At 38.2% G+C, this 20,800-nt stretch overlaps 1 protein-coding gene across 1 annotated transcript; it reads right to left on the reverse strand.

Annotated features, from left to right (window-relative positions):
- Positions 1 to 2: 2 nt before the first annotated feature.
- dipk1aa (divergent protein kinase domain 1Aa) lies at positions 3 to 14,614 on the reverse strand. Its single transcript, XM_079614255.1, has 5 exons — positions 14,160 to 14,614; positions 5,899 to 6,033; positions 4,649 to 4,756; positions 2,982 to 3,158; positions 3 to 2,043 (listed from the first exon to the last, which is right to left on the reverse strand). Exons 1-5 carry the CDS (start codon positions 14,211 to 14,213, stop codon positions 1,231 to 1,233), a joined length of 1,287 nt encoding a protein of 428 aa, XP_079470381.1. The 5' UTR covers positions 14,214 to 14,614; the 3' UTR covers positions 3 to 1,230.
- Positions 14,615 to 20,800: the final 6,186 nt, after the last annotated feature.

A 20,800-nucleotide genomic window follows, 5' to 3' on the forward strand; every position in this document is an offset into this window, starting at 1 on the left:
CTAGAACATGAGACGATGTAGATTGATTCAGGAGATTATTTGAAACACTTTTAATGTGCAAAGTCATGCAATCAAATCTTATAAAAATCTCCATTTAACTCTTTATCAGCAGCAGTGTGATTTATAAATACACAAAATTGAAGCAGTCTGACAATGTACATGATCAAACATCCCACTGAAAAATGGTTGATGAAAAAACAGCACTTTTTATCCATTCATTCATTAGTACATTAAGAATCATGACTCTGATGATTGACATTTCATATTGTTTTAGATTAAACTCTAATTTTTACCATATCAAGATGATTTTCACTAGACATGCCTTAGGAGTATAAATTGGGAACCCAACAAACTAAAATGATTAGAAATATGATCACTGCTGTGAAATGTCAGTTGGGTGGCTTCCTTCCTTTTAGCATGATTCACAAAACTTGTAAACATTTAGATCGGTAACACTACAATAAGATTAAATACATTTACATAGTATTGTTAATCTAGGTTCATTTTAATTTATAAATAATGCTCAATGGTAATTTGTCTGTAACGCATTAATTTATACAACTTGAAATGTGTTAGTATATTTATAGCTTAACATAAACCTAGATTAATAAATGCTTTAGAAATATTCATTATTAGTTCATGTGTCATCAAATTGAACCTTATTGTGAAGTGTTACCTTTTTTTACACACAAGCATTGAACTAAAAAAAAAAAACGCACACTCACTGGCAACATGCATATCAAGGCATTGGACTATGTCCATTTCAAAATGGCTCTTTTATGACTCTTTTTGCTGTGCTCATGTGATAAACATTACAATACGAGACACACAACCACAGTCGGTGGCGAGTGCATTCCTAAATTTTCTCTGTTAACATCCAACAATGGATGCAAAGTTAGTGTCATTTGCTCCTTCATAACATCTGAAGGAATTGTAAATTTAACATGATCGCTGATCAATCGTGTATGACAAAGCATGACAACAAACACGAGACAGACGTGAACGTTACTCTAAAGTTGAGCCTGAGCAAAAAGTCCTCCCGAATTTAATTCTACCCCCTTCTAAAGAGAACTTTAATACCAAAGCAGCACTGAATATTGCCATCAGCATTTTTTTCCCAGCCACTTTCCTACCAGCATTGTAATCTCCAGCCAGATTCACAATGGCCTGAAGTGCTTCAGAAGACATTCAAGAATCTGAACGTAGTCACCAGCGCATCTTCTTTTTCCTTCAGGAGTCATTGGTGTGTGAGATCTGTTTCCACAGCAGGGTCTTGAGGTTGTTGAGAATGAGCGAGTGCTCCATTTCCATCTGCTCGGCTGAACCTTTGAGAGCCATGCAGGCGTACAGCTGCTTCTCCAGCTCTTCCAGTATATGGTACGGAGCTCCTCGTAGGAGATAATCCTTCATTGCTCCGCAGGCCCTGGCCAGGTTGGGCTGAGCCACCTCGGCCATGCACCGGTGTTCTGCGCGGTCGCACGAAGTCCTACAGTCCACGCCGTACACGCAGTCCTCATCGGCCTCGCAGCGCTGAAGGATCATGGCCTGTTTGAAGGCCTCCTCAGCAACTACACGCCGCCCGTCCACCAGCCTGAGGTCGTGCCGATCGTTGTAACCGAAAGTACTGGCTCTCATGTCGCACATTAAGAAGCTCCCAAAGGTACCGTGGAAGATGTCTTCTATAAGTTCCAGCAAGCCGATAAAGATTTTGGCCTTGCGGGGCCAGGAAGGCGTGAACCACTGGTCCATGCTTCGCCGCATTCCCGTAGGGATCCATAGTTCCATGGGCCACGGCAGACTGAGGCCGTACAGGGGGGCGTGAGGCACCCGCTCCACCACGTACAGGTCCCCGCAGAAGCCCAACAGTCTAGGTGTGTGCTCTCGGTCTTGGAGCACCACTGCCAGCAGAACCTCGTTGAGCTGCAGCAAAGCCCAAACAGACTTGGCCTCGGGGAGAGAGATGAGGCCATCTTTATTGCTGTCCGCCACTGAAAGGATCAGGCTTACCAAACTGGAGAGGTTGGCTTGCTCCCCAACTTTTGCCTGTAGGAACAAAACAAGGAATTGACTGATTTTATGTTCTCATACTCAAATAATTACAGTGAAAAAAGAAATTTCAAAGCCTTTAAAGGGTGCTATAACCCCGATCCATATCAGAGTCCACTTTAAAAAGGTGGTCTGGGGTACAGTTCACTGCAAATATGAATGCATTCAACGCAATAGTAGTACTAAATCATTTAGTCCACTTAAACTCCCCCTTTTTATTCAATCGACAGCAAGCTCGCATTTAGATCTGCTTCTGTCCAATCAACAGACAATGAATAGAACCAAGTCCAACGTTTTCTTTTTTGATAATCCATTTCACTCGGATGTACGTCACAAAATGAAAGAAAATATGCTGCTACGTCCATTACATTGCGACTTTAAAGGAAAGCCACAATGACGTTGAAGTTACTTAATGCACCTTTCATTTAAAGAATTGAGTGCTACAATAATAGGGGCTTTTGCATCGGAGTTACCTTTTCATAGTTCCTAGAACTATTGACGGAAGTACCCGGATTTTTGGTGCGAACATTTCAAAACCGGGTACTTCCACCAATAGTTCTAGGAACTATGAGAAGGAAACTGAAGAAAGAAGGTAACATTCTACAGAAACATCCACTTTTGGTATGGCAAGATGTCTCAAAATAGATTTTTTTTTTCTAACATTTAAACCTAGTCCTGGACCCTTTGAATTTATGAATACACATAAATGACAGAAAGGTCCGCCGCGCCGTCAAAATAAAAGTCACAACAACAAGCAGGGCTTACGTCACTTCAGAGTTCCTACTAGCGGTGTGTGAACACAAACAGGAAAATGTTCCTAAGGGAACGATTCGTTCTTGGGGAGCCACCCTGGTGGCTAGTTCCCAGTACTAACCAGTGCGAAAGCCCCTAATGTGAAAGCCCCCATTGTTTAAAAAAAACAAAAGTATCCAAACCTTCAAATGACTAGCAACCATCTCTTTGAACTTCTCTACAGAGGTTCCTCGAGTGGGTTTGTCAAAGAGTGCGATCTCTTTCTTTGGCTCCAGTTCCTCTCCCAGCTCATAGTGCAGGACGTCACTCAGCTGACACTTAATGATGCCGTCCAGGTCACCCCAGCTGCCTGTATAGACCTAAGAGTAGTGGATGAACACAATGTCAACATGACAGTACAGAGATGCATGTGGTTTAAGGGCAGGGGTGTCCAAACCTGCTCCTGCTCTAGTGATCCTGAAGGTTCTGGTGTGTTTAATTATGCTGCCTTCACGCACTATGGGACTTTTCCTGCTTCCCAATTCTGAGGTCGCGATTACGAGCTTGTCGCATTCAAGTGCTTTATTGTCGGAAAGAACATAAATCATGGAGGACACCAGGTTTATTAAAGTGAAAATTATATTTAGCATACATACCATTCATTGACAACAACCATATAAACATTCACCGCATAGAAAGCTTGCTTACGATTCCGGAATTTTGCTCAAACACAGGCTATTTGTATAAACATACAATACACTTCACTAAAGTATTCATACATGTAAATATACACTACTTTAATGATAAGACATGGCTAATATAAATAAATAATAATTACTTGGTATTAATCAAGTAAGTAGCCAACTTTCTGCCCTCCGCCATGTTTAAAGTTTATTGTCTGCCCAACTTGAGAACTCGGCATCAAAATTATCCCTGAGCTTCACAGTGGTGAATATGACTTGAGAGGGCATTGTCAATTTTTTGTCTAGGAAACTCGTATTTACGATAATTCGGATAGCACGTGAAGGCTGCATTAGTGCTAGACTGCTGGAAGGTGGCCCTCCAGGAGCAGGACTGGACACCCTATTATAGGGACTATGGTGAGTGTGGCATCCACATTATTCCAGATAAATGTATTGTTGGAAAATTTATGTTTTGGCCTTTTTTACACAGAAAATCTATATTTTTAAAGAATCTCTCCAAAGTGGATAAATTTGAAAAACGCATTTTCACGTTGTAGTGTGGTATTCGGAAATGATGGTATTCGATAATGATGATGCATATTCAGCCATGTGACGCATATTGTACAGCAATGATCACTCGGCATGATCAGCTCCACCTTGGCAGAGCTTTCAAAGTTCATTTCAAACGGAAAGGGTGAAGCTGATTGGTTGGTTCTTGTCATATGACTTGCGGTGTGCTTGCCTTGCAGCATTCTGAAAATTTTAGATTTTTCATCTTGCTGCGGTGTAAAAACACCTGGAATAAATGAGCATGTCACAATGCATTAGCGTCGCAATAACATCATTCTCTATAGTAAGCACACTTGTCACACATCTACTATTAAAATAGTGAACTTGAGTATGCAAAAGTCGCGACATGAACGAGCCTTAAACCATATATGGAATGCCGATTGAGTGCAACCTAATAAAGTGATCGTGCCAGAAGAATAGCATGAGAATATTATGACATGTGGTCTCAGTATCACCCCAGTGAGCTTTATGATGTTTTACGCATGCACAGCAAAGTGATTTAAGCAATTTTCAGATGTTTCAGTGTGGACAGAGTTCGCTTTGAAATGAAAGAACACTTTTTTTTCTTTTTTACATTTCCAGATTAATGTGGATGACGTAGCCTTATTGTGTCTTACCTGATTGTTTGGCTTGGTGGAGAGGCACCTTCCAAAGTATAGTGAGCTTTCTTCACACAGGCTGCTACAGGCAGAGCCATCAATAATACCTTTGCTGTACTTGTCACACTGTTGGAAAAGGAAGGTCCATTTCAATGAGCATGTAAGTGACATACTGTTGAACAAGTGGAAGCGTTTTAATAAGATGTGGTGTAATGGCTTAAATACAGGAGAAACATTTTCACTACATCACCAATAGGTGGGGCTGGGGGTTAGGTAGTACATGGATGTTTGTTTCTACCTCATTTATGGCTTAAAGGGATAGTTCACCCAAAATTCAAAGTTCCCATAATTTATTATGTTATATCAAACCCATATGACGTTCTTTATTCCATAGAACACTAAAGATGTTTTGCTGAATTTTTAAGCTGCTCTTTTCAATACAGTGGCAGTGGATGTTGAGCAGGGGCTGTCAAGCTTTAAAAAAAAGGACATAAAAGCACCACAAAAGTACCATAAAAAGGGTTCATATGACTTATGTACTATATTATAAAAGTCTCATGCCGACATACAATAGCTTTGTGTGTGTCGGGTACAAACAAATCTTGCCCTTCACTATAGCTTTCAAATATATTTTCTATGGAAGAAGGGAACACATGCATTTAGTAATAAGCATGGGATGTCTATGCACAGGCATTTACGATAGGTACTTTTAATGTTTTGTAGCTTTATGTTTATTAGTTGTTATGTATGTTGTTTGTTCTTTTTTTTCTTTCTTTTTTTTGTATTGTCTGGGACTACGGATGGAAACTAGCACTGTGCTAAATCCGGCGTATTTACGTCAATTTCGATTGTACGTTCATTAATATGCACTGTCCCTTCTAAATAAACAGTAAAAAAGAACAACTATTTTTCTTTTAATTTCTCTTTTTAAGCAAACTATTCCCTTTAAATATCACTGTACTGTTATTAGGGATGCACCAATATTAAAATCATTATTATTCTGTTTTGGACAATAATCGATATGATAAAGTGAATTTAGGCATCACATCATTATATTGTACAGTATGAAAATGTATATTTATATTGAGATTTGCTAAAGAATACATTTGACAGTGTTAAATTATTAGTGTTTAAGATTAACTTTGAGTGTCAGATGGCAAAGGTAAACTAAATGTAAAATTAGCTGCACAATTAAGTGTCCAATAATGATCAAGATGTACCAAGATGAAAGTGAAATGAATGCGACTGTCAGAGAGGGTCGTACTCACTATGATGCTCTTGCACTCTCGTCCTCTGCACAGCTCAGTGTAAGTAGAGTATTGCACATACACAACCCAACTACCCACAAATACAGCAAGCCATGTGAGAAAGAGATACTTCACTCGAGTATAGGACAGACGAGCCTAAGGGGAAAGAAGCAGAAAGTAAACATAAGCCTGGGTCGTGAACTTCAACGCAGTCCATGCTAAAAGTAAACACAAATCCTGACTGAACAAGAGAAGCCAAATATTTACTTGTAGTTCATGACTCATGTCAAATTTCAAAAGCAAAAAAAGAGGCTGAAGAAACAGAAAACTTCCTGCTACAACAAGTCCAAAGAAATACACCCATAATCAGTCAACAAACCACTTATTTTCTAACTACCAGACAATGGGTTATGAAATGAGTACAGCCACAATTTGATCATTCTTAACTAAAGCAATGTCAATTACTCATCTGCTACATTAACTCATTTTAATGAAGTCCCTGTGACAGACACCCTCGACTAGAGGGTGTCTTTGTTGGTGCTCTTGCACACAAGGGCTTTGAACTACAAAAAGACCAGCATGAAGCTCTTTATGCTGCAGAAATGAAAAAGCTGTGGTTACTGCGGTCACCGAAGCTTTATCACCATGTCACTTTGGGCATCGAGTTTTACAGCAGTTTAAAGTTAAAGGCATCAGGGGGCATCACTATGTAGAGTAGTAGTTTTTTAGCCACTGGAAGTTGTCTTTACTGGCTATTTGTGCTTGTTTTTGGCGTTTGTGGCTTTACTGAGATTGTACAGAGAAACAGGAAGCAAAGTGGGAGAGAGAGGGAAAGGATCAGAAAAGGTACCCAAGCCGGGACTCAGCTCAGGTCACCTGAAGCGCAACATGTTTAGAGATCACTAACTTTTGATCAATTTACTGAGTCCTTGCTGAATACACATCAATTACAAATAAATCTTACTGACCGCAAACATCTGAACAGTAGTGTTTACATTATTAGATTACAGTACAGCCGGATATTCAACAATGGCTCAAATCAATTATTTAATTACTTGCCAAATGCTGTAAAACATTATAAATCTTCAGGTCAAGTATAAAGAATAAACACCAACACTAGTTGTTCGTTTATTTGTTCATTAAAACTGTTAAATACAAACTGCATAATGTGGCTAAGTCTTCTTCCACATTATTGCAAAGGTGTTTATAGGCTCTATTTTCATATTTGTGTTAGGTACGGGGCTACATACTAAAGCCGTGTGCTACATATGCAATTTTCATGCCTGTGTACGGGGCTGGCTTGTGTGAAAGTAATTGCTACATCTGTGATGCATGCAAACTGTGGGTGTATGTACTTGAGGTCCATGTAAATAAAGCGGTGCAAAGCTTAATGTGTTCTTTTTGATAGAAATAAGTCATTGCGCTTTAGATGTCTATTCTCAGCGTAAAGTCTAAACTCAGCATGTGCATTTGCTGTTTGGAGATTTTACTAGCAGGTGCTATTAAAGAACATCTGGAATTACAGTGAAAAGATTACAGAAAATGACAGTTAATTACAGTGAGAACCAGCCCAGAGCAGCACTGACTCAACCAATGGTGTGACAAATCCATGGTGATTACTTTTGCAATTCTGTTTGGTGCTACTAGTGGAAATTATTACACACTTCAGCTTTAAGAATGTGAATCAAAGTAGTAGAAGACCCATTATGTGGGCTTGAGACGCTGCTTCTGTAATACAGCTGTAAAACAGCAAGTTCAGATTTTATTTCCTTCCATAACTCAGAAATCCCATTCACTCTTTATACAAGAAAACTGCAATGAAGCTGGTAGGTATAAATACTGGTTTCCTTCAGACATGATTACAGGTTAGTTTCCCAGAAGGACTCGGTCTTTAAAAAGTCCAAATTAGATTTGTCAGAAATGTTCTCCCTTGTGACTCCTTTATCATTCAACCTTTCATAATTACTCTCACATGATTTTTGGAGATCCAGACAATACAGTCCTCGCATCACTTTAAGCTAGGACTTGACATTTCTTTTCTTTTTTTATCTTTAAATTGTTGATAGTATTTTGATAGAACAGTTTCAGACAGGAAGCAGAGGACAGATGGATAGGGATAGGAGATGGGAATCGGGAAAGGGAAGTTTGGGAAGATGATCAGCACCTGTTGCCTTCCTAAATGCACATTATAAGCGACCCAAACTCAGAGTACATGCTCTGAACCCTATGGCTCTGACAGGACTTGGTAATCTGGACCCCCAGTACCCCCAGAAAGCAAGGTTAACCCACCGTCGCATATTATACTCTGTCTGAACTCTCGGTTCATTAAACCAAACCTTGCTTACTGGGGTATGCTCGATCCAAAAACACACAGTTCAATCCAGAGTATGTTCATAGTAAAAGCCATTTTTAACAGTGCACCAGATTCACCACAGTCACAATGGAAAGATACGCTAAGAAAGTGTGTATAGTGAATTCACTCATCATCATCATCATCATCAGCACACATGCGCTGAATACCTCGTAAACTAACCCTGTAACAGAACCTGCTCCGGAGCAGGTTCAGAGAGTAAGTTGCTATGGCTACTTTCTGTACATAGCCTGAAAATTAACTCTGTACATAGCCTGAGGTTATCCGCAAAGGCGCATACTTGTATGTAAACTTACCCGGGTATGTTGCATAACCTGCTTTCTAGAATACACCCCTGTAATACCACACAACAAAAAAAAATCTGCTTATGAAGAGAGTCAACAGCAAAAGTATGTCATGAAGTTCAGACACTGGAAGCCTCCCTTCCCCCCATCCTTTGTATCAAACAACCATCACTGTTCCATGGCTGAAAAGTTTAAGAAGTTGCTGCTACTCAAACCCTATTGAAAAGCAATCATGTTGTCCAGCTTATGAACTTGTCTTGAACAAAAGAAGTCCAGGAAAATCTCCAAGAAAAACACACATCCAGATGTGTGTGTGATCATGAGATGAATGTGAGGCAATAACCTGGGGATATGCCAGATTCCCCGTACAAATGTCTCAGTGGAGCTTGTTTCAGACCAAGCTCCTTGCTGCCAAATCACGCTAGTCTGTGTTTTATGGAGCACATGAGGGTGGTGTCCAAGTATAGAGCTGCAAATCAACCACCCCAAACCTTCACATTACTATGTGTAACGTTTCCTCTCAACCTTCGCAAGCACTATTCAGTGTGAGAAGGGTTTCAGCAAACTGCTGTCTTGCTGCTGAAATGGCTTAATTAACTGTTTTGGCTTACAAGCAGCTTCAGCCCAGAACAATTATCTAAGGAGAAGTTGTTTCACACATAAATGTAGCCCTGGGTCCATTTCAGAAATCAATCTGACAGCCCTACAGAGCCAGTCTGCCAGACACAACGCTAAGGAGAACACTTTAAGACAAACCAATTTTTGTCTTGTCTTGTCTTGTCAATTAAGGCGTTTTCAAAATGGACTTTCTTCATGCTATCTATCCTTACATTTGCGAAACTAAAGGGTCCAACTCTATACTTAGACTATTTAAAGATAGATAATTGCTAGTATTGAAATCCAAGAGTACTTTAGGAATGTCAAAACTAAATTTGAATTATAGACCAAAATATAACTAATTACGTTTATGCATCAAATATAATTTAGTAAATTGCACAAACAATTATAAACAAAACAGCAGCATGTATTTATGCATAGTTTAATACAAAGAGCCAAGCCGCCAATCACACCGAGTACTTTTGCGTTTAAAACATGCAGTGGAATAAAAAAATTAAAAAAAACAGTTCAGAGACATGTTTTTTAAAAGTTGAACTTCTTTTAACTTTACATGGCTTTCTAAACATGTGGCTCTGTCATGAGAGTGCAACGGTCAAATATGTCCGTCTAGATCTAGCACGTTCTGAATGCACCTTTTTTCTTTTTTTTTTTGAATGTGGATTTTTATTTCAAATTCAACAAATATTCGAAATTAAATTTTTTATTTAACAGCCCTAGACTAGAGTACTTTAGTGTCCTTGTGCAGTTGTCACCCAAAAGCAATGCCAATTAGGGCTGCACGATATATCATATTAGTATGGATATCACGATGTGCCATCCGCGATAGTCACATGCGCGATAGGGATCGTAGTTGATCGGCTCCGGTTCGGAACTCATGTGATCGCGGATTAATTGCAAAGTTTAACCACCATAGAGTGAAAGTTTAGCATTTATTTAGCATGTGTTTTTGTCAGTTTAAACGTCAAGAGCAAGAAGTCTGGAACTTGTGCGCTGTTTTCTGTGCGCGCACACAGAGCCGTGCAGACAGCACGTGCTCGATGAGTATCCTCATAAACACAGTCGGTTGTGTTAAACAATTGAAAAAGAAAAGGGATGCGTATCATTATATTGGATACGTGCATAAGTGACACCAGCCTAATATAAACCCAGCTTTGTGTCACCAATGTTAATCAAACAACAAAAGAGAAAGTGACTTTCTGAATTATATTTAATTATATTTAATTTATACAGTGAAGACTATGTGTTATTTTACATTTGATTATTCAAATGTACCCGATTTACCTGAAAAACATAAAGATTGAATTTGTATCATTATTCTATTGTATTTATCTTTGCTTGTAATGCGTTTATTATTTTCTCTGCAGATGCACTCTCCTACAAAATCACCCTAATCATCTTAGAATGATAAATTCTTTACAAATAGAGCTTTACGAGTCATCTGGGAAATTGTTTTCATATTGCATTATAGGCTAGAAATACAAAATTTCGCAATGTCAGTTTTTTTTCCAATATCGTGCAGCCCAAATGCCAATGTAATAAATCACTGAGGTTAAAGTAATCTTTCATTGAAATGTAATAACTTGCTCTGAAGCAACTTTCCATGTCAGATGACAACCTGATGTCAGCAAGCTGTTGTCAGATAGTTTTAAAGTCACTATGAAATCAAAATGGACAATTCTTCTTTCTTCATTTTTTTCTCATTTCAGAAGACTTTTCACTCGGATAAAAATACCGCAACATCCATTTCATGCCGACTTTATCCGTGTCATGGTGGCCTGTTTACAACAAGGATGATAACATAATAGTAGAATGATAGTGTTGGAATCACATTCAGAGCAAATTTTCCCCCCAGCTGATGAACAATAAACACTGACAGCCAATCAGAATCCATCCGACTTTCAAAAGCTTGACCATTTAACAGTGTACCTCCAGTGTTTCAAGAGGAAAGTAGTCCTCTATAAGTGACTTTAAACTTGCATTCAGACTTGGTTATATTCTCTTAAAAAAAAACACCATCTAATCAATTCACAATGTATAAAAACATCTGCTGCCGTACATTTTATTTTCCACAAATCAGTGGTCCATCACACCATCATCAACACCAGAAGAGTCCGAAGCCACATGCTCCCTGTTCCTATGGCCTGCTGCTTTCCAGACTAGAGTCAGCATTCCTGCATGGAAGCACCAGCTCTGGCACTGTCAGCACAGAGCTCAAGTCAATTCATCATGCTGCCGATTCCTTCTGATGCGATTCACTCGACCACACACACCTTCATTTTCTTGTTTTTGGTACAGCAAGTGTCATCATGAGTTACGAGAAACTCTACTTCCACGCCATTTCACTTCAGTTCACGTGCGATACAACATTAATCACTGTAAATCCTGCCAGAAATAAACTGTTTATTAAGGATATGACCCCTGGAACTAACTTTCATTTGAGGACATTTTTACTAACCATATAAAAATGGTCTATTTGTCAAATTCTTCAACTTCGTTCAATTTAAATCAAAATCGACCCCATTTACTTTGTTAGCACATTGGAAACCATAACGTTGGAAAACGTCATGATCATGACACGAATCCCGAAAGTTCTATAGCTTTAGCAAAGCAGCGTGTCATGCGACTCTGCTATTTACGCATTGTCTTATGTTATGTTTGGGCTCGTTCGAGAACACATGCTCTAAATAAAGATAATGCGATCTACTATAGGCTAGCCTAATGTTACAAAAACAACGTAGTGAAAAGCATACTGTTTGCATGTGCATCGGAAGACATTTTTCATACAAATACACATGGTATAGTTTGGCCTTTAACTGAAACAAATATGCTTGTTGTATTCTGCTAGTTTTGTCAACGATATATGACAAGTGTATCTGTTATGTACAATGATAGATCACATTTTCATCTAAACAGTCACTTTTAAACACTTGAAAATGGAGCACTTCTAATATGTCAGCAATTTTGAAAGCACTTGTGAAGTGTTGGTCATATTCCCTAACTGGCCAAGCTTCTAAGGTCTAAAACAAAACCTATTTTGTGTTGGTTAAGCAAGGGGTTGTTGTTAAGTAATGTGATGACTTAGAAGCACCCCCGCTTTGGATTCAATAGATTAAGGTTAATGAATAATCAATTCATTAATTGAACATTCATTTAAACAATGATTGATTATGGAAAATGTAAATTGACATCTCTAGTCATGACGCAAGCTTCCAAGCTTCTACTCGGTTGGTTCAATTGAGAATACTATCTCAACAGTCGTTTATGAGCAATATTTATACACATCACAATACTAATAGTATTATTATTAATACTTTATTATTATTATGTCTTTTGTTTGGCATTATTATTCAGAGCTTTTTTTTAATAAAAGTTCAAGTCATATTAGCTCTGAGAAAGCGTAATTCACTACCCTCTTCTTCATTCATTTTCCTTTCATTAACCTTCTTAGTATTCCTCAATCAATTCATTAAAAAACAATACAATTATAAAAGAATGCTTGTTTTCCCTTTATTTTTTGTAAAGATTGTATAGGTGTGTAACAGTGTAAGTATCTTTTTCTGCACAACAATAATTTAAATCTGATGATTACTGAATAAGTGCAAATCACTTGTCTGATACACAATGATGAAGTGACGTTTCACTCACAGTTACAGCAGGCAGAAAACAAAAACTTGAAATGGCTCAGCAATTTACTGCAGAGCAAGTACTGAACGCAATCTAATATTAGTTGTGTCACTGTCACTTGATGGTGGATCTGATAAAAAGCTGTCAGCGATCAAAATATTGATTTTGAAGATGTTGAAAATTATAGTTTTGAGAATAAGTTTGAGATCGCGAATATGAGCCAGATGCTGAATGTACTGGGAAATTAATACATTTCCTCTGACGAGGACAGTGATGATGGTATTAAACATCTGCTCAAACCGAACCCTTCCAAGCTCCAAAAGGTAACAAAATATGCTCTATTTTATTATTTTATATGATCACCACAGGTAGAGATCCCTCTGTGTTAGATACATATTCGCTAAAGACCCGAATATTTAATAATGATTGGCAAAACATGCATTTAAGGGTTAAGGATGCTTTTAAGGGTGGATTAATGTTATACCAAAAACACAAATAAGGAAAATATGATATCATACAAAAAAGGTGTGTACAATGGTTAAAAAAAAAAAAAAAAGCCTGCTAAACAAACTGGAACTGGATTGACTGCTTTTCAGAAAAAAATCTTACTGAGCTTTTGGAGAATAGGTCCTGAGTCTACAAGAACTTACAGTAATCATATTGTCTATGTCTAATAATAACCTTAAAATGTCAAAATTGGTAATACTTTAACTCTAATTGTTAGTGTATTTTTCAAGTAATCTTTTCATCTTTAATTCCACATTTAAAGCCATTGACCATGTGAACTAATTGCTTTCACATATAGTTTGCTATTTTAAACGTTTATGAATACCTCTAGTTTAGGCTTGCCTACTGAACCATAATCAATGACTCACAACTGTTTGTATGCAAATTAACAAACATTGCACATGTGTGCTGTAAGCCTGGCTTCTGTTTAAGCTTCTTATAGTCCTGACTCCTGTTGTGGAGTTATACAGGCTGACATGAGACCGTTTTAACTTCGTCCAGTGAAGGGGATTAATCTCACAGCATAGAAGCCCATGGCAACCCAGTCCTCTCAAGGGTAAATGGAGAACTTATTTCCATAAATAATAAGTAAGAATTCCCTATATGCCTCTAACGTAAAAAACGTATTCTGAACTGCTGTTCAAAAGCGAGAGTTATGAGAGTTACTGTCACACAACAACGGTCGCTGATCAAGAGCTGACAGATTGATTCAAAGCAGATTAGAGCAGCAGCACTCGTTAAAAACAATATATAAATTAAATATAAGAAAAAATCTATCGGTTTTAAAGGTCATTCACATTGCTCCGTTCATTCTCACCAAAGCATTCGCTGAGATAGTAGCATTTCATTTCAGCATACATTTTCAAAAGCATTATTACCTGAAAGTGGTAAGTCTTTGACAGCCAGGCCCGTGAAAACAGACCCCTCGCCATTGCAGAAATGGATCATCTCAAAGACTGTGAGCTATCTAGAGCAGAGTCTCCATATGCCGAATAAGAAAATGAAATAATGTCCAGCGAACTTCAAGTGATTCGGCTCGCGCGACACATGACGTGTACTGTGCTCACGGCCAGCCGATATCCTTACATATTATTAGACTCCACGAAGGATATACTGTGTAGATTTACGCGTTGTGTTAAGAATTCATGTTATTCGGTTCGTCAAGGTTGGTATCCAGCGTCTAACACTTTCAAGTGCAGCTGTTATAAAGCAGCGAGACAGCAGCATGTCAAGGGCGCAGGCGTACACATACAATTTCTGCAGCCGACCTAATGTAGGGGCTAGTGCTTTTTTTTCTTGAGCAAATTGTGCGTCATGTTTACTGGCGCCCTCTATTGAACACCATGCACATAATACATTTCTAGTGGTATCATATGCAAATTCAAACACTAATAGTCATAAATGTTAACAAAGTTGCAACATGCATAAACATGTACAATGTATTTGTCACGTCTGTATATTATTTGTTGTTATTAAGTAGATTAGTATGAGCCCGAAAGTCATATTTTTAATTGAGATCTAGATCTGAATTGTATTAGGCCTATTTTAGGAAAGAATTCTAAAATGGTTTGCTTTAATTTTTGTGTAAACTAATTGCGTTTTATTTTTTCCCAGTGCTAAAATTTAAGCTATCTTGAATGTGTTTTAAACTGAATTGTGTTTACCACACTCAATGTATTTTTTTTTCAATACATCCCATCATTTAAAAAATATCAGCCTTTACCAAATTTTTGATATGTCACTTAAAGATAAAAAAAAAAGTACTGGAATTCATACACATATGCAAATCATAAAATATGAAATATATAACCCTAATTTGTTTAAAAACATAATCAAAATAAAATATTATTGTATATTGAATCTTCTGACTTTATTTGAAGTATGTCATTAAATATTCCAGGTTTTCATTTTAACGGATTATATGTTTTCTTGTTTTTTAACAATAAACAAAAATAAATAACACAAATAACTAAAAGTAACAAAACCAAAGACATTACATTCTTTCTGCATTCAAAAAAAATAAAAATAGCAAAAGATAGTAATATAATGGCATTTTAGGCTTTTATGTTTCAAGAAACACGCTGTCAAGTGTGGTAGAGCGACAGAATTTTTTCTTCTTTGCCCATCAAGGTGGTCTACGCTCCCCTCACATGTCGCAACTCGCCCGCCATCTCCTCCTATGGAGTCAGAAGCATCTGAGGTCGCTTCGTGCCACTTATATCGCCGGCCTGCTCAATCGTGCAGCCGACGAGCTCTCATGACAGCCTGTGGCCCCAGGACAGTGGAGACTACATCCCCAGGCGGTCCAGCCGATCTGGGACCGTTTCGGGGCCTCACAGATAGATCTGTTTGCCTCTCTGGACTCGTCCCATTGCCAGTTGTTTTACTCCCTGACCGACGGCATCCTCGGCACGGATGCACTGGCACACAGCTGGCCCCGGGGCCTCCGCATGTATGTGTTTCCCCCAGTGAGCCTTCTCGCGCAGACACTGTGCAAAGTCAGGGAGGATGCTAGTCTTGCTTGCTCCTTATTGGCCCAACTGGACCTGGTTCCCCGAACTGATGATGCTTTTCTCGCCTCGCCCTGGCCCATTCCTCTGAGGAAGGACCTCCTCTCTCAGAGACGGGGCACCGTATGGCACTCGCGTCCAGACCTCTGGAAACTCCATGTCTGGTCCCTGGACGGGAAGCGGAGGTTCTAGGTGATCTACGACAAGCTGTCGTAGACACCATCACTTCTGCGAGAGCACCCTCAACGAGACATGCTTACGCCCTGAAGTGGAACCTGTTCGTTGAGTGGTCCGTCCTTCGGATGAGACGTTAAACCGAGGTCCTGGCTCTCTGTGGTCATTAAAAATTCTTCGAAAAAGAGTAGGGGTGTAACCCCGGCATCCTGGCCAAAAATATGCCCAGTGGCCTCTGTCCATCATGGCCTCCTAATCATCCCCATACACTGATTGGCTTCATCACTGTCTCATCTCCACCAGTAAGCTGGTGTGTGGTGGGCGTTCTGGCGCAATATGGCTGCCATAATGGCTGTCATAAGCTGTCATAAGAAAGCTTATGACATAAGAAAGGGGAGGGGGTTAAAACCTGCCTGATCACGTGATAAGACCCGCGTCTAACGTGCGTCCAAGGCGGTACGAGCACAGGCCTTGGCAGCAGACGGTATTGAGAATTAACAGAGGTTTAGATGTTGATGAATTATTGTTTAATTTGTAGTCACCATAATGGGGGACAAGTGTTGGCTTTAGTTGGGCCCTTGACATTTGAACATTAGTTTTTCTCTGGCTGCTTTACCTGTGTGTTTAAAAGGCACAATTGGTATAGCAAAAAAGCCAAGAGTAAGTGATCCAGTGACTATGACTGCGTATTGATGTTATCATCAATAAAGGTCATCAACAAAGATTATAAGTCAGGAGCACCTCATTTCAAGTTAAATCTATTATTTTCTGGATCTTTCCATATGATTGATATGAAAGACCTGTGATTTTTTTCACCGGGAAATCCAGCAGAATTGTTATAATTTGAACAGTTGTAAAAAACATTATGTAGATTTGTTTTTAAATGCCATGTTATTTTATCACACATAGACATCAACAATCAGCATATGAATCTCAACAATGGTGACACTCAAATGAAAAGTTTAGTTTCAGCTTGTGTAAAAAGTTAGGGTTCCATGTTAATACAACTCAACATGTTTAGTTTCAGAGGTATAGGGCAACGGGTTTCCACGCGATTTGCAAGTAAAGTCAACTAATTCGGGTTAAGAGTGGAAATTAACACTAAGTTAAGTGAACTTTATTGTCTAAGTACATTAAATAATCGTCAAGTTTGGTGAACTAAACAATTTAAGTCAAGTCTACATAAGCACCAAGTTAAGTAAACTTAAATATGCACGTTTTGGGAGAACCCATTACTCAATTAAATTGAGGTAACGAGTTTACTCAAATCAATTGAGTTCAATCAACTTATTAGGGTTTTCAGTGTATGAGGTCTCAGAAAAAGCGCTATATAAATGTAACGTATTGTTCTTCTCACCGAGAAGACCCTGTAAAGCCGGCTATTCGGCCCAACTTCCGGTTTCCGATCAGCCGGTGAAGGACACGCGTGTTCAAGTCTTTCCAGCGTCTCAAAGTAATTTGGTTAAATAAGACACATTTTCTCAATTATCTCGTTTTAATCTGACTCCATGAATTAAAAAGGTTCAATGTGAAATAAATAAGGTTATGTTTACACTTAAAATAGTTACAACATGGATGTAATGTAATGATAATTTAAACCATTAATTGTACCCAGCATAAATGTAAAATGTTACATGAGAGAGAGAGAGAGAGAGAGAGAGAGAGAGAGCCAAAGGCAGATAGCCTCTGTCTCACGACCAGTTCAGCATCCAAAGACAAGAGACAGAACCCCCGTTACAATCCTCTTTTGTCATCTTCCCCAGACCATGTCACTAACCCAGGAGTGAGATATTCAAAACTGAGCAATCAGATGATCACAACTTCCCTATTGTCCCAAACCTCTGGCCTACAGGCCTAAATCACTATCAGCACGGGTGTGCTGAAAATGTCTGAGTGAACAGCAAATGTCTTTGTTCCTTTGAAATAATCTTGGATTATTTCCAACCTTACAACCCCGAAGATGTTCGATCGGTACTGCGCTTTCCTTCAAAAAAGCGTGCGATGCAAATCTCGCACGTCAAATGTGCATTGGCTAGTTTTTTCTATATGCAAAGATGACAGCCTCTCTAAGCGGAATCCCAATCAGTATGGTACGTCGACTAGGTCTCCGTTCCCTTTTTCAGGGAACGAGGGTTACACGTAACCGAGACGTTTTCTGGTATAGCCTAAGGGCCTGCGCAGTCTTGTACCATAAAAACGGTTAACTTCCATCTAATTGTATAAAAAAAAAAAAAAAAAATTACACTCTTACAATTTTAGTAATGCTAAGTACATTACTACAATGTAGTAATTGCCTCAGATAATTATGATTTCCACACATTAATTCTATGAATTTATTATATTTACTTCAAAAATATCCAAAAGTGGCAAAAAAATACATAGGCATACCTAAGAAATTATCTCAGTATATTCATGAAGAAAGAAAAATAGCAGTGTCACATTCATATTTCTCAGCAAATAGTCCATTCTGACTGCGAAATGGATGATCTGAAAACATTAGCTTTTAAAATAAAATAGCTAAAAATGATTAAAAACATACAAAAGGTTTAAAGTAACATCATTTTAGTTAGGGCTCTATCTTGCTAAATTTCACCAACAGTTCACATGGCAGGAGTGATTTATTTGTTTCTGACATCCATGTTTTCATCAATAAAGGTCATCAACAAAGATTATAAGTCAGGAGCACCTCATTTCAAGTTAAATCTATTATTTTCTGGATCTTTCCATATGATTGATATGAAAGACCTGTGATTTTTTTCACCGGGAAATCCAGCAGAATTGTTATAATTTGAACAGTTGTAAAAAACATTATGTAGATTTGTTTTTAAATGCCATGTTATTTTATCACACATAGACATCAACAATCAGCATATGAATCTCAACAATGGTGACACTCAAATGAAAAGTTTAGTTTCAGCTTGTGTAAAAAGTTAGGGTTCCATGTTAATACAACTCAACATGTTTAGTTTCAGAGGTATAGGGCAACGGGTTTCCACGCGATTTGCAAGTAAAGTCAACTAATTCGGGTTAAGAGTGGAAATTAACACTAAGTTAAGTGAACTTTATTGTCTAAGTACATTAAATAATCGTCAAGTTTGGTGAACTAAACAATTTAAGTCAAGTCTACATAAGCACCAAGTTAAGTAAACTTAAATATGCACGTTTTGGGAGAACCCATTACTCAATTAAATTGAGGTAACGAGTTTACTCAAATGAATTGAGTTCAATCAACTTATTAGGGTTTTCAGTGTATGAGGTCTCAGAAAAAGCGCTATATAAATGTAACGTATTGTTCTTCTCACCGAGAAGACCCTGTAAAGCCGGCTATTCGGCCCAACTTCCGGTTTCCGATCAGCCGGTGAAGGACACGCGTGTTCAAGTCTTTCCAGCGTCTCAAAGTAATTTGGTTAAATAAGACACATTTTCTCAATTATCTCGTTTTAATCTGACTCCATGAATTAAAAAGGTTCAATGTGAAATAAATAAGGTTATGTTTACACTTAAAATAGTTACAACATGGATGTAATGTAATGATAATTTAAACCATTAATTGTACCCAGCATAAATGTAAAATGTTACATGAGAGAGAGAGAGAGAGAGAGAGAGAGAGAGAGAGAGAGAGCCAAAGGCAGATAGCCTCTGTCTCACGACCAGTTCAGCATCCAAAGACAAGAGACAGAACCCCCGTTACAAGCCTCTTTTGTCATCTTCCCCAGACCATGTCACTAACCCAGGAGTGAGATATTCAAAACTGAGCAATCAGATGATCACAACTTCCCTATTGTCCCAAACCTCTGGCCTACAGGCCTAAATCACTATCAGCACGGGTGTGCTGAAAATGTCTGAGTGAACAGCAAATGTCTTTGTTCCTTTGAAATAATCTTGGATTATTTCCAACCTTACAACCCCGAAGATGTTCGATCGGTACTGCGCTTTCCTTCAAAAAAGCGTGCGATGCAAATCTCGCACGTCAAATGTGCATTGGCTAGTTTTTTCTATATGCAAAGATGACAGCCTCTCTAAGCGGAATCCCAATCAGTATGGTACGTCGACTACGTCTCCGTTCCCTTTTTCAGGGAACGAGGGTTACACGTAACCGAGACGTTTTCTGGTATAGCCTAAGGGCCTGCGCAGTCTTGTACCATAAAAACGGTTAACTTCCATCTAATTGTATAAAAAATAAATAAAAAAATTACACTCTTACAATTTTAGTAATGCTAAGTACATTACTACAATGTAGTAATTGCCTCAGATAATTATGATTTCCACACATTAATTCTATGAATTTATTATATTTACTTCAAAAATATCCAAAAGTGGCAAAAAAATACATAGGCATACCTAAGAAATTATCTCAGTATATTCATGAAGAAAGAAAAATAGCAGTGTCACATTCATATTTCTCAGCAAATAGTCCATTCTGACTGCGAAATGGATGATCTGAAAACATTAGCTTTTAAAATAAAATAGCTAAAAATGATTAAAAACATACAAAAGGTTTAAAGTAACATCATTTTAGTTAGGGCTCTATCTTGCTAAATTTCACCAACAGTTCACATGGCAGGAGTGATTTATTTGTTTCTGACATCCATGTTAGAAGAAGTGTTGAGACAACAAGAGCTGTTGATTGACAGTGTGACATCTAGTGGATTTTTTTTGGCATAACATACCTCAACCAGATGGTACAGAGATGGCTCAATCAGCTTTAGTTAAGTTAGGTACTCCTCTCAATAAAATATAGTGACTAAAATGTGCTCAACCATTTGGTCGAGCAGGCAGTTAAAACTAAAGCTGTATTTTTAAAAAAACTTGAAATCAAATGTTTACTAAAAATG

Source organism: Phoxinus phoxinus (assembly GCF_949152265.1).
Source record: "Phoxinus phoxinus genome assembly, chromosome: 5".
Classification (NCBI taxonomy): Eukaryota; Metazoa; Chordata; class Actinopteri; order Cypriniformes; family Leuciscidae; genus Phoxinus; species Phoxinus phoxinus.

Coding starts and splice junctions, on each gene's coding strand:
- dipk1aa (XM_079614255.1), bottom strand. CDS start 14,213: ATGGCGAGGGGTCTGTTTTCACGGGCCTGGCTGTCAAAGACTTACCAC. Junction 6,034..14,159: donor CAAAGACTTACCACTTTCAG/GTAATAATGCTT, acceptor CTTTCCCCTTAG/GCTCGTCTGTCCTATACTCG. Junction 3,159..4,648: donor CCACCAAGCCAAACAATCAG/GTAAGACACAAT, acceptor CACTACTCTTAG/GTCTATACAGGCAGCTGGGG.